The 12,816-nt window shown below is 24.8% G+C and overlaps 1 protein-coding gene across 1 annotated transcript; it reads right to left on the bottom strand.

The window, feature by feature from the left end:
- Nucleotides 1-1,236: 1,236 nt before the first annotated feature.
- LOC127239862 (transcription repressor OFP15-like) lies at nucleotides 1,237-2,400 on the bottom strand. The gene has a single exon (XM_051258209.1). It carries the CDS (start codon nucleotides 2,316-2,318, stop codon nucleotides 1,539-1,541), a length of 780 nt encoding a protein of 259 aa, XP_051114166.1. The 5' UTR covers nucleotides 2,319-2,400; the 3' UTR covers nucleotides 1,237-1,538.
- Between the last annotated feature and the right edge of the window lie 10,416 nt (nucleotides 2,401-12,816).

Raw genomic sequence — 12,816 nt, 5'->3', positions numbered from 1 at the left:
TTTTCAGTCCATTGTTATATATGTTTGCATGTATTTTTATTTCTATTTCTATTTTCATTATTTAAAAAATTATTATTATAATAATAAAATTATTACTTCTTGAACTTATTTAGGCTATTATTACTTCCGTCATTTTATTGTATTTCCTTTTCCTTTATAAATTTGCAAGATATATTAGTAACATATTTGTTTAATATTGATAATTTTAAGTGTTTTTGTTATGAAATACTCCCTCCGTCTAAATAATAAGTATATATTTACTTTTGGCACGGAATTTAAGAAATAATAGTATTTTAATTATAATGGGTAGGTAAAAGTAGTATAATGACATTTTTACTCTTGTATTTGGTATACAAGTAATAATGTGATGTAAAGTAAGGGTATTTATGAAAAAAAAATAAAGTATTTAATGAAATTATTACTTTGTAATTGAACGTCCCAAAATAGAAATATGTATACATCGTAGCTGGACAGGGAGTATTAAAAATTGTAAAAATATTATGGAATTAAAATAATGTATTGTAATTTAAAGTATTCTTTTTACTATTTTCATCTATCTCATTTAAAAATATATATGTTCTATTTTAATAAAAATAATCATACACGCTAATACTAAAATATTATTACACGTACAATTACTTATAAATATCAAAACTTATTACCTACTTTCACTTATTAATAAAATACTTACTAAAATACGTCCCTCCGCCCCAATTCAACTTGTCTTTTAGAGTTTTATATTAAATTAATAAATAATATTATTTTTATTGGTCAGTGAAAATATGTAAGAATTTTTTATTAAGGAGAGATCCGGACATCCAACTAAAACCAATTAGTTGTAAATGGAGTAGTCCTTCACCGCAGGGGAATCCTAACATTACATCCAATGTGGGATACTTAACACTCCTCCCTCGAGATGATAATTTCGAAAATCCATATAGGATCCAACCCCAATACGGGCACCATGGCTCTGATACCATGTTAAGAAGGATCCGGACATCCAACCTAAAATCAATTATGTATAAAATAACTGTACGCGTAATGACATATTTGTATTGAGATATAGGTAGATAAACCCAACACAAAATAGAACCAAACAACTCAAAACATTGCTTTTGTTTTACGAGAAAGATGAAAACATACCCTACCTTAAATTTTACACTACAAAACTCCCCCTGTATTTCCTGTTTTATCTGTACATTCAGAGAGAGAGAGACAGCACAAAGTAAAGCAAACTTTACAAAAACATCACATAAACTGCAAAAGGAAAAGTTTAGAGTGCTTTGCAGGTGTCATGTCATGGTGTTTTATGCTTGATTTTGGAATCAAAGTACCTCCGCTCTTCATATGCAACTACAGGTAGGTCGGACCAAAGCACAGAATCAAAAATGATTTCCAGATACAATTTGATTTTGCTTTTATGTAATGTGAAAAAGGTAGAAAATCAAAACAATCGATGCACGTTTTGGAAAGTTTGATTTACAATTTATTTGTATATCCACAATTTAAAGCCTAACGAAAGCATAGAATGAACAGTTTTATAAATATGAGGACATGGAGGAGGAGGATGAAGAAGAAGAAGAAGTTTCTGGAATGTTCCTTACAGTTCTACTGTGTTCTTCGTTCCCAGGCGAGGAAGGAGATGAAAATGAAAGCGGAGAAGTGAAGGAGATCGGAGTCGGAGCAGTTACTGCAGAAGGAGAGAAAAATTCTTCGATAGAGAGAACCATACCGAGATGAATAAGTAGATCCAGAAAAGCTTCGATGATGTAGCTATGGTGGATTTCGCAGTTGATTCTGAGATAGCACGCCAGAAGCTCCTCCAAATACTCCCAATCCTTCAATCCGTGAGCCTCCACCATTTCCTCCATCGAAGTTCGGAAATCCGAATACGGATCGTCGGAATCCATCGCCACAACCTTCACGCCGCCGTCGCCGTCGCCGTCGCCGTCCGTACAATCTTCGATTACCTTCGCTTCTTCCAAAATCGATTTCGTCTCTCCCGCAGGCTCGAAGAACAGGCGCTCCGACTTCAAACCGCCGACCACCGCCGATTCCAAACCTTCCGCGTGCTCGTCGGTGTAGTTACAGCTTTCTGAACTGAAAATTGAAGAAGCTAATGAACGGTTACGGCCAGTTACCTCCTTACTATCGCCGTCGATATCCGCCGCCGAGTTGGAACTGACTCCGAACAGATCGTCGCCGCCGGTGTTAATCCGAAACGAAGGAGTTCGAGGACTGTCGACGCAGGTAGGCCACAGCCGCGACGCCGCCGCGACGGTTCCCGACGCCGATTTGAACGGGAACGGAAACTTCATTTTGCTCCGGCGGATGGAGAGAAATGTGGCAATGAATATATTCACAGTTTCATTTATATACTCAAATAAATAAATAAATAAATACGTAAAAGTGCGGTTGTTTGTATCTCTAGTCTTAAAATAATTTTCTTATTAATTAAAATTTATTGAACCATATTATTTAACAATAGTTTTTATTATTTAATAAACTGTTTTTTCCATAAATATGATATTTAATGTATAGTTTTTTCTAATATAAATTATAAAAATAGAAAAATGATGAAGTAAATGCAGTTGGACGAGAAGTCGTTGAGATCCTTTATTGCATTTCTTTCCAACTGCCATTGAATTGAATGATAGATATAAAAAACTGTTACAGCTTTGCCGTATTTTGGAGCTGAGCATTTATTGTTTTATACATATGAATATTAAATATTTCAGGTTTTTTCAAATTTTATATCGGATTAAAAAATAATATTTACTCCGTAAGGTCTTTTGAAATTTTATAGTAGATTAAATATTACTTCCTCCGTATGCAAATGTGTGTTCATTTAATCGGGCTCGACTTTTAACAGAAGTGAGTAATAATTATTTTTTTATAGTAAAAAGTAATGCAAAAGTGTAATGAATTTTTATTTAAAAAAGAAAAGGAGAATATTTTTTTGATGACTGAGATACTCATTTTTATATTATCGATATACTTTTTTATACTTCATCCGTCCAACTAGAAAATATTAATATTTCTATTTTGAGATGTCTAATTAAAAAATAACTATTTTATTAAATACTTCATTTTTTTCACAAATATTATTATTTTACGTCTCATCATTATTTTTATACCAAAATCTAAAAGGTAAAAATGTCATTACACTATTTTTACCTAACTGTAATTAAAATACTATCATTTCTTAAACTTCACCGCAAAAATAAATGTATATTTTTTATTTGAACAATACTTTCTCCGTTTCAAAACAATAATCCCTTGGAAGTTGATATAAAATTTTAAAAATAATGATATTATATTTAAAGTGAGTATAAAGTGATAGTAAAAGATAAAAATATCTTGTGAGTAAAAATAATTTTTGTGTAAAAAATAATGATATTTTGTGTAATAATTATGCAAAATTAAAAATAATTTTAATGTAATATGATTATTTTTAAAAATAAAATTATTATTTTAAAATGGACTAGAATAAAAAAAAAATGAAAATATTGTTTGGAATTGATGGAGTAATAAAAACAATCAAACTAATAATATTAAACAAACGCCCATTAGTTCCACAATTTTTTTTTTTTTTCTTTTTATTTACCGTTTGTATACTATACATATTTGCCTTAACAAAACAATAAAAATAATAATAATAAAATTTATTTACTATTTATTTTGCTTTCAATTCAAACATAAAAAAGGGCATTATTCAATATGACTTATTCGAGCACGAAAATTTAAATAGTAATTCGTTCGTTCTATAACTATATATTCATTTATTTTTTGCACAGAGTTTTAAAAATATTAGTATTATATTGGGATAAAGTAGAAATAAAAGTAAAAAGAATAAATTAACTCTATTAGTATTGTATGATATAAATATAAATAGTGCAATTACTAAAAAGGAAATAAATACTACAGACCAAAATGAAAAAAATTGATAGATTGTCAAAAGTAGAGGAAGTATAAATTAGTTATTTAGATATTGAGTATTAGTTATTTAATAATTTAAAATTTTTAAATATGTGCTTAAATTTTCTTAATATTATATCTCAATAAATTATAATATGAATATTATTTTGTAGAAAAATATAATTCAATAAATACAAAGAAATAAATAAAAAATACTGCCTCCGTCCAGCTAGAAAGTATACATGTTTCTATTTTGGAACGTCCAATTACAAAGTAAATATTTCATTAAATACCTTACTTTTTTCCACAAATATCCCTACTTTACATCACATCATTACTTTTACACCAAAAAGCAAGGACAAAAATGTCATTACACTACTTTTAACTACCCACTATAATTAAAATACTATTATTTCTTAAACATCGCCCCAAAAGTAATTGTATACTTTTTTTTTGGACGGAGGGAGTATAAATTTGTATATCATTATAATAAATATTTAGTTTTGTATTTATAAGGGTAAAAAAGTCAAAATTATTATGCATATTTTCATTAATTAATAAAAAAAAATACATTCTACTGGAGCAAAATGAATATACTATAATTTTAAATAATAAATATATTTATTAAAAAATAATATAATAAATTCACTTTAAGGCTCAGTACGGCATTTATTTGATTTATATTTTACGGCAATGTAAATATATTTCTATTATTGTCCGAATTGATGTATGTTGCGTTAATAATGTATGCCATAATAAATAAATTATAAATTTGCACGTACAAAATTTAATAATTTCCTATTTTAAATTTATAACTATTATTAAATAAAAATAAAAACAGTATGGAGGGAACACCAAGTTCAAATATTTTATAATTTCTTTTATATATCCCATCCCTCCGTAATTTTATTGAAGGTTTTGTTTAATTTGTATATTTATTTAACAAATTTTTGCTATTTAATTTACCAAGTACTTATAAAAATAAGATTCAATACATATTCTACATACAAAACAACTGCGGGTTTGTCTTGGCCAATTTTTTTTCCTAACACGATTTTAAATATATATATATATATATATTATTATTCATAAAAATCATCATTAGAAAAAAAATATATTACTCCCTTCGTCCCGGTCCAAATGGACCCTTTGAAGTTTTGTAGTAGATTAAAAAATAATACTTCATTCGTCTCATGTTTATCTATTTATTTACTTTTTGCACGGAATTTTAGAAATATTAGTATTATATTGAGATGTAGTAGAAATAAAGATAAAAAAAAAAGCTAAATTATCTTTATAGTATTGTATGATATAAAAGTAATGACATTTGTATAATGTATTGTAAATTGGAAGGGTATTTGTAATGTTAGGTAGATAGTACAATTGCTAAAAAGAGAAATGAATACTTTGTTATGAGACAGAACAAAATGAAAAAATGAATAGATTGCTAAGAGATTGAGGGAGTAGTATTTTATTACTTAGTGGAGATATATAAGAGGTTTTGACATTTTTGCCCTTTAATTTTATGTAAAAACTAATTACATGTGTAATGGTATGTTTGCAATTTAGGTAAAAATTAAGGATATTTTGGTATTGATGTACTTTTACTAAAATAGAAATAGTACTTTGGAGTTGAACAAATAAAAATGATAAAATAAATACTTTAAGTTGGGACAGAGGGAATACTAATTTTATATTATCAAAACAATTATATGTCCGTCACGTAAAAATATATGTATATATATATATTTAAATAAAAATACTAAACATACAAAATCTAATTGCAATCATTTATTTATTTTTTCCGCAAATTTTAATAAATAACTCTTAGGCATTCCATTTATATATAAATTAGAAATAATGCACTATTTGACCATACTATACATAATACTCTCTCCGTTCCAAATATCATGTCCACGTTGTCGTTTCTGTCCGTCCCACATACCATATTACTTTCCTTTTTTTTAAAATGATTACACACTTTAATCTCATTTTAAATTTTTTAATTTTAATTTTTTTTTAAATTTTAATTAAACTAATTAGTTATCTTAATCTTAATTTATAATTATTTATATTATAAGATAATTAATTTTACTAATACATTCTTAATTATCTACTAATTACATCCCTCTTAAAATATAGTGTCTACAGTGTAGCAGACACGGCATCTGGGACGGAGGGAATATTTTAATTAAAACATAACATTATTATTATTATTATTATTATTATTATTATTATTATTCGCGGACACATATGATAATATTTATTGAAAATAATATAATATTCTAAATAGATCTCAATAGATAAACACTAATAGATACAACTATGTAGACAAATAGAAGAAATTAATCAAAACCACAATTAATGAAGTTAATATATAAATTCTACATAATGTTGAAATGCTATATATTTTTCTTAAAAGATAAATCAAATAGTCAATTTTTTAAGCAAATCATCTATCAATTTTTCTATAAAAGTATTTCAAGTCATTGATACACACAATTCAACAATTAGATATAATTATTTCACAAAAAAATGTCAAATTATTATAAATTTATATTAGTTAGATTAATTTAAAATGTAAAATATTTATATTTATATTAATAAAATAAAAATGTTAACAAAAATTAATAATTTAGAGTAGATCAAACAACAAAAGCTAACATAACAATTATTTTTTAAAATCAGCACAATAATTAAAAAAATAAATAAATAAAAGAAACTAAGAAACTTTTGAAAAATAATAGTTATTATATACATAATTTTATAATTTTATTTTTTTTTACGTAAAAAAAATAACAATTTAAAAGATTAATTTCTTTGATTACAAGCTCTCAAATCAAACTTGAGCTGAAGCTAATCGAAGTCAACTTCACTACAAACTTAGATTGCCACCGGAAACTTCTCGACCTCGGCAGCGGCAGCCAGAGATTCATTTGATAATTTAATTCGACTAATCTGTCGATCTCCACGCAGCCTGTTCCATCAACTGCGGTGCAAACCACTGAGCTTCTTCACCGAGGAGAGGATTATATTATGCATTGGATCGAAATTGAGTGCGCCGTTGGGAAGTGTCACTAGCTCGATAGCCTGCTGATGTGGCACTAGAAAATCAATCGATTGCTTCGCAGATAAAGTCGATGAAAATAATAATAATAATAATAATAATAAGGTTACTTTGCTAGGAACTTTCAATTTTTTTGAATTAATGGTGTGTTTGTTCGTTGGTTTGGACTTTTAGGTTTGGATTTTTTATTAGAATTTGAATAATTATTTGATGCTGTATAAATTAATATTGATGTGATATTTTGAATATAAAATAAATTTATAGTATATCTCCGTCCCAAAATCATAGGAACATTTTGGAATGGTACAAGAATTAATGAATAATACTCCCACATTCATTCAAATCTATATTCACTTTCTTTTTCTAGTTGTCATCGAAAAATATTCTAGTTTTCTTTTAAGTAAAAAAATATTACACTTTTATATATATTTGTTTAACTGTAAAAGAAAAAAAAAATCAATTATTACTTACTTTTATTAAAACCCGTGTCCGGTCAAATGAACACACATTTGTAGGAAGTAGTATTATATTGATAATAAATTTAAAAGTGTTTCTAAAAGACCAAAAATATCCCTACTTTATTTAATTATTGTGAAAAATTGAGATAGTTTTATAATGTAGGGAGTTTGTTATAAAAAATAAATGAAACTATTAGTTTGTGACATATGAAAATGGCAAAATGAGACTATTATTTTAAAATAGAGGGAGCATAATATAAAAATAAAAAGTAATTATTTAATTTAATATTTCCTGAGGAAAAAAAATAAAAATTAAATAGTAAAAATATATGTTAAAATCTAAAAAAAAAACAAAGGTTTCTCTTTGTGTGCTTAATCAAAAGTGTAGATTGTTGAGACATTTTAAATTTAGATTTGATTTATTAGTTTGGTTTAATTTGATTAGTTTGATTTGATTTATTGTAAATTTGATAGTTTTAGATTATAATTTGATTTATTAATAACAACGTAATTTTTTGGTTTTCAATAAATTTAAATTTAATATAAATGAAAAAAGAAGATAAACAGTGTTATATATATATATGTATATTTTTTGTATAGTGCAAGTTTGTAATATTAGTAGGTTTATTCTTTTTTTATTCTGAATTAGCTTTTTTTACTATTTAATTTTTTTATTCAAAAATACCAAATTTAATGTTAAATTTTCATATAAAATTTTCTACTAAATATCTCCCTCTAAAATATACAGATAAAAAATAAAAACACAAGAAATACACTATGGATGTATGTGTTTTTATTTGAAACAAAAAAATATCACAGTTGAATTCGTAGGATTTTCAATTAAAAAAAAATAAAAAATAAAAAAATTCTCATCAAACATCATATAAAAATATAAAATAAACTAAAATTCAAATCAATACACCAATTTAAAATATCACAAACATTTAATTTAACTAGTCTTATTTTTAATAAATAATCCTCATTTTGTCACTATTTTTTATTTATTCTACTACTTTTTTAATCTGTATAACGAATTATTTATAATATATATATATATATATTTTTTTTATCTTACTTTTATATTAAAAAATACTACTATTTTTTTATTTGCGTAGCTGAATAATATGGCATAAAAAGTTCAGATAAATACTTTTTAAAGTTTCAAAATGATAGAGATATTTGGGATGAACACGATAATAAATGAATAATAGTATTATATTGATAGTCGGTAAAAAATATTTTTAAAAGATCAAAATGACCCTAATTTATGTAATTATTGTGAAAAATTGAGATATTTTGTAAAAAAGTAGAAGGTTGGTTACTAAAAATGAAAATGAGACTATTGTTTTAGAACAGACAAAAATGACAAAACGAGACTATTACTTTAGAACGAGAGAGATTATAATATATTTTTATATGAAAATGTAAAAAATTAAATAGTACTCCCTCCGTCCCACATTGGATGTCTGGGTCACTATAGATACGAGATTTATGATAAATATAATTAGTATATAATTAAGAATGTACCAGTGAAAATAATTATTTTATAATATAAATAATTATAAATTAAGATTAAGATAATTAATTACTTTAATTAAAATTTTAAAAAAATTAAATTAAAAAGTTTAAAATGAGATTAAAGTGTGTAATCATTTTTCAAAAAAAAAGAAAGTGAGATGGAATGTGGGACCGACAAAAACGATAATGTGAACATGGTATGGAGGATGTAGGGAGTAAAATAAAATAAAATAAAAAAAAAAGAATAATAATCCTGATGTAATTACTTGCGCACAATACCAGCCATTTCTTTGTGTGGGAAAATTATTACTCCCTTCGTCCCAAATAAAGTGCAACAAATTTTTAGGTGGGTAGTATTAAGTATAATAATTTAGAAATTAGGTGATGTGATGGAGAGATAAATATATATTTTATTTTTTTTAATTTGGATGATGTGAGGGGATAAAGTGTAGGGTAGAGATTATGTATAATTAATTATTTCCTAATTTGAAAATGTTGCATGGTGTTTGGGACATATAAAAAAGGAAATGTTGCACTATGTTTGTGACGGAGGGAGGGAGTAATATTTAAATAATCTTAAACCCATAAAATGGTTATTCTGTGGTAATAAAGAAGCTATTTTTTTATTGAAAAAACTTCAAATTAAGATTAGGTGTTAAAAATAATATTTTACATAAAATTGGCAAGTGTTTATATATATATTCAGGGCACAATTTTTTTAGTTTAAAAAAAAAAAGGAAAAAAATGCAGTTATGCTAAAATAGCCCTCAAATCCAAACTATTATTCTTGTCTTTCTTCTTTGTTTTTGTTTTGTTTTTTTTTTTTTTTTATTTGTTTTTTTCAAAGAGGAATCAAAGAAAACAATGTCCTATTGAAGAAAATCTATAAAGTTAAAATAAATTCAACCAAAAAAAGATTTTTTTTATTGTATTTTTTTGACTTTTTGTGTGTTTGGGGTTTAATTTGTTTTGAGGATTTGGGAGTGGATTTAATTAGGGTTTGTAAATAGTTTGGATTAATATAAGCTATATAAATATATATTTGGGGGTGTTTGGCAAAATAACTTTTTGAAAATCTTTTAACTTATTAAATAGCTTTTAGCTGTTTGACAAGTTAAAAAACTAATTTAGATATTTGGTAAATTAGCTTTTTGAAATTAGCTTTTTGGATCATTTCTGAAAAGCTAACTTACCCAGCGTTTTGAAATAGTTTTTTTTGTAAAAAATTTTTTATTTCTTATATGACCTTAAAAATTTATTATAAATTTTACACAAATAAATATATTTTGATTATTTATTAATTATATTAATATTTTATTATATTATAGTTTTACTTTTATAAATTTAAAATAATTAATTTTTATATAAAAATTATTTTAATTGTAAAATACATAAATTTATTAAAATCAACATAAAATAAAAAATATAAATATTAATAATTTATTTTTTATTAAAATTACATTATATAAATTTTATACTAAAAATAAATTAAATTTATTGAAAATTGTAAATATAATGAACTAATCGATAACTAACATAATAAATATATACACAAAAAATTTATTATTTTATATTTTACATCATTTTCAATAAAAAAAACTATTTATATATTTTAATAAAAATATATTATTTTTTAAATCTAACTGTAATAAAAATAAATACTTTTATAACACTTTTACAATTTTCAATAACTAATAACAAAAAATTTTAAATATTCTAAACTCAAAAAAACATAATTGAATATATTAGAAATAAGAATAAAATAGAAATGTACTCAATTGTCATTTTACGTATAAACAGCTAATATCAAACAGTTGTTTTACCAAACATTTAAATACAAACAGCTAATCAAATCAGCTAGTCAAACCAGCTAATTGAATCAGCTAACAGCTATCAGCTAATTGTCAAACACGCCCTTGATGTTTTAAATTAAAAATAAATTTAATATTTTATATTTTATATTTAAAATCAGTATTTAATTTAATACTCTATGTTGTCGAGAGATTTTCGATATTTAGTTTTAGGTTTGTTAGATTTAAATTTAGATTTGGTAATATCCATTAGATTACGTTATTCAGATTTGAGTCTATCGAGTATGTTTTAGGTTGCCTATATATAGACCCCTTATTTTGATTATCAATAATGCAAGCTTTAGAGTTTCCGCAAAATATTTTAACATATATCATTCAAATTTATGTCTATTTTTTTTAATTGTCATTCAAAAATATTCTTAAATTTTTTTAGTAAAAAATGTGACTTTTTCCTTTTTTTCTTTTTACAAAAATTTTAATTTTTACCTACTTTTTCTTAAAATTTAGTGTCCGGTCAAATGACATAATTTTACAAGATAGAGGGATGAGTTTTTTGAGAAATAAATAATATGAAATTAAATTCACACCTCCAAACAAATTAATAATGTGATTTGTTTGTTTGTTTGGTGGTAGGGATTGTATTTGGGATTTCAAAGTAATAAAAATTTGATTTGAAATATAATTTTCTAACATCAATAGGTGTGTAGTATGATATTTTAAATGAAAATTTTTATTTTTATGTAATAATTAAAATATATATTTTTTCTTCGATAATTCAAAAAAAAAAAAAAAAAGTGATAAATAGTTCAATACAACTAATTGAAACCTTAATCAAGATTTGTTTGGTTTGTGTTTAGAGTTTGATTTTAAATTTGAATTTGAACTTTAATAATATTTTAGTAAATAATATATTCGATTTGCATATTTATGCTACAGATGTTTAAGGAAAGCTGTAATAATAAATCAATGAGCTAATTAAATTAAATGTTTGTTACATTTTATATATATTTCTTATATGACATTTTAATTAAATAATAGAGTTTTATTGTAATAATTTTCTTACAAAAAAAAAAATATATATAATAATGACAATAAACTAAAAACAGAAGAAATTTAAGAGAAAAACAAAGGAAAGAAACCCTAATTTATTCTTAAAATGAGCAACAAGTTTGGTTTAGTAATTTGAGTTTTAATTTAAACTAGGCTAAAGTGCTTTTTTTAGTCCCGTAACTGGACTCCCTTATCATTTTAGTCCCGTGAATGAAGCATGTCGCAAACTAGTCCACATAAGTGAAAAATGTTCGCTGTTTTAGTCCTCCGGCGCCGGAGACGCCCGCGTGGCTCGCCGGAGGTGACGTGTCCGCAAGGTCAGCGACACCTGGCGGACACGTGGATTTTTTATTTTTTAAAACTTATTTTTAATTTTATTTATATATTTTTAATTTTTTAATTTGATTTAATTTAAAAAATAAATAAATAAATCCACGTGTCCGCCAGGTGTCGCTGACCTGGCGGACACGTCACCTCCGGCGAGCCCCGCGGGCGTCTCCGGCGCCGGAGGACTAAAACATCGAAAATTTTTCACTTTTGGGACTAATTTGCAACATGCTCCACTTACGGGACAAAAATAATAAAGGGGTCCAGTTACGGGACTAAAAAAACAGTTTACTTTTTAAACTATATTTTGATATTATACTTTCATAGACAAAGTACTATGTCCGTCCTTCCACAGTTAATCTACCTATTTGCATCTGACATCATTTTTTTTAATATTAAATATATATTTTTATATTTGTATAATTTTTTTTTAAGTAATATTATAGTTTTATTGAAAATTATACCAATTGAATAATAATAATTTTGATTTCAACGCACCCATGGTATATTTCTTGTGTTTTTTTATTTTCCTTTTATATACTTCAAGTGAGAATATTTATTTGACGTAAAATTTTATGAAAAATATCGATAAATTTGATGTTTCTAAATAAGAAATAAAAATAATAAATAGTAAAAAAAGTAAATCAAAAACCCAAAAAAAGCAAAC

Source organism: Andrographis paniculata, unplaced genomic scaffold (genome assembly GCF_009805555.1).
Source record: "Andrographis paniculata isolate CXL003 unplaced genomic scaffold, ASM980555v1 Contig78END, whole genome shotgun sequence".
Classification (NCBI taxonomy): Eukaryota; Viridiplantae; Streptophyta; class Magnoliopsida; order Lamiales; family Acanthaceae; genus Andrographis; species Andrographis paniculata.
The sequence above is the reverse complement of the archived record's forward strand: the minus strand, read 5'-3'. Positions and strand labels throughout refer to the sequence as shown.

Bases quoted from the DNA above. Each gene is read 5' to 3' on its own strand.
- LOC127239862 (XM_051258209.1), bottom strand. From the start codon at position 2,318: ATGAAGTTTCCGTTCCCGTTCAAATCGGCGTCGGGAACCGTCGCGGCG.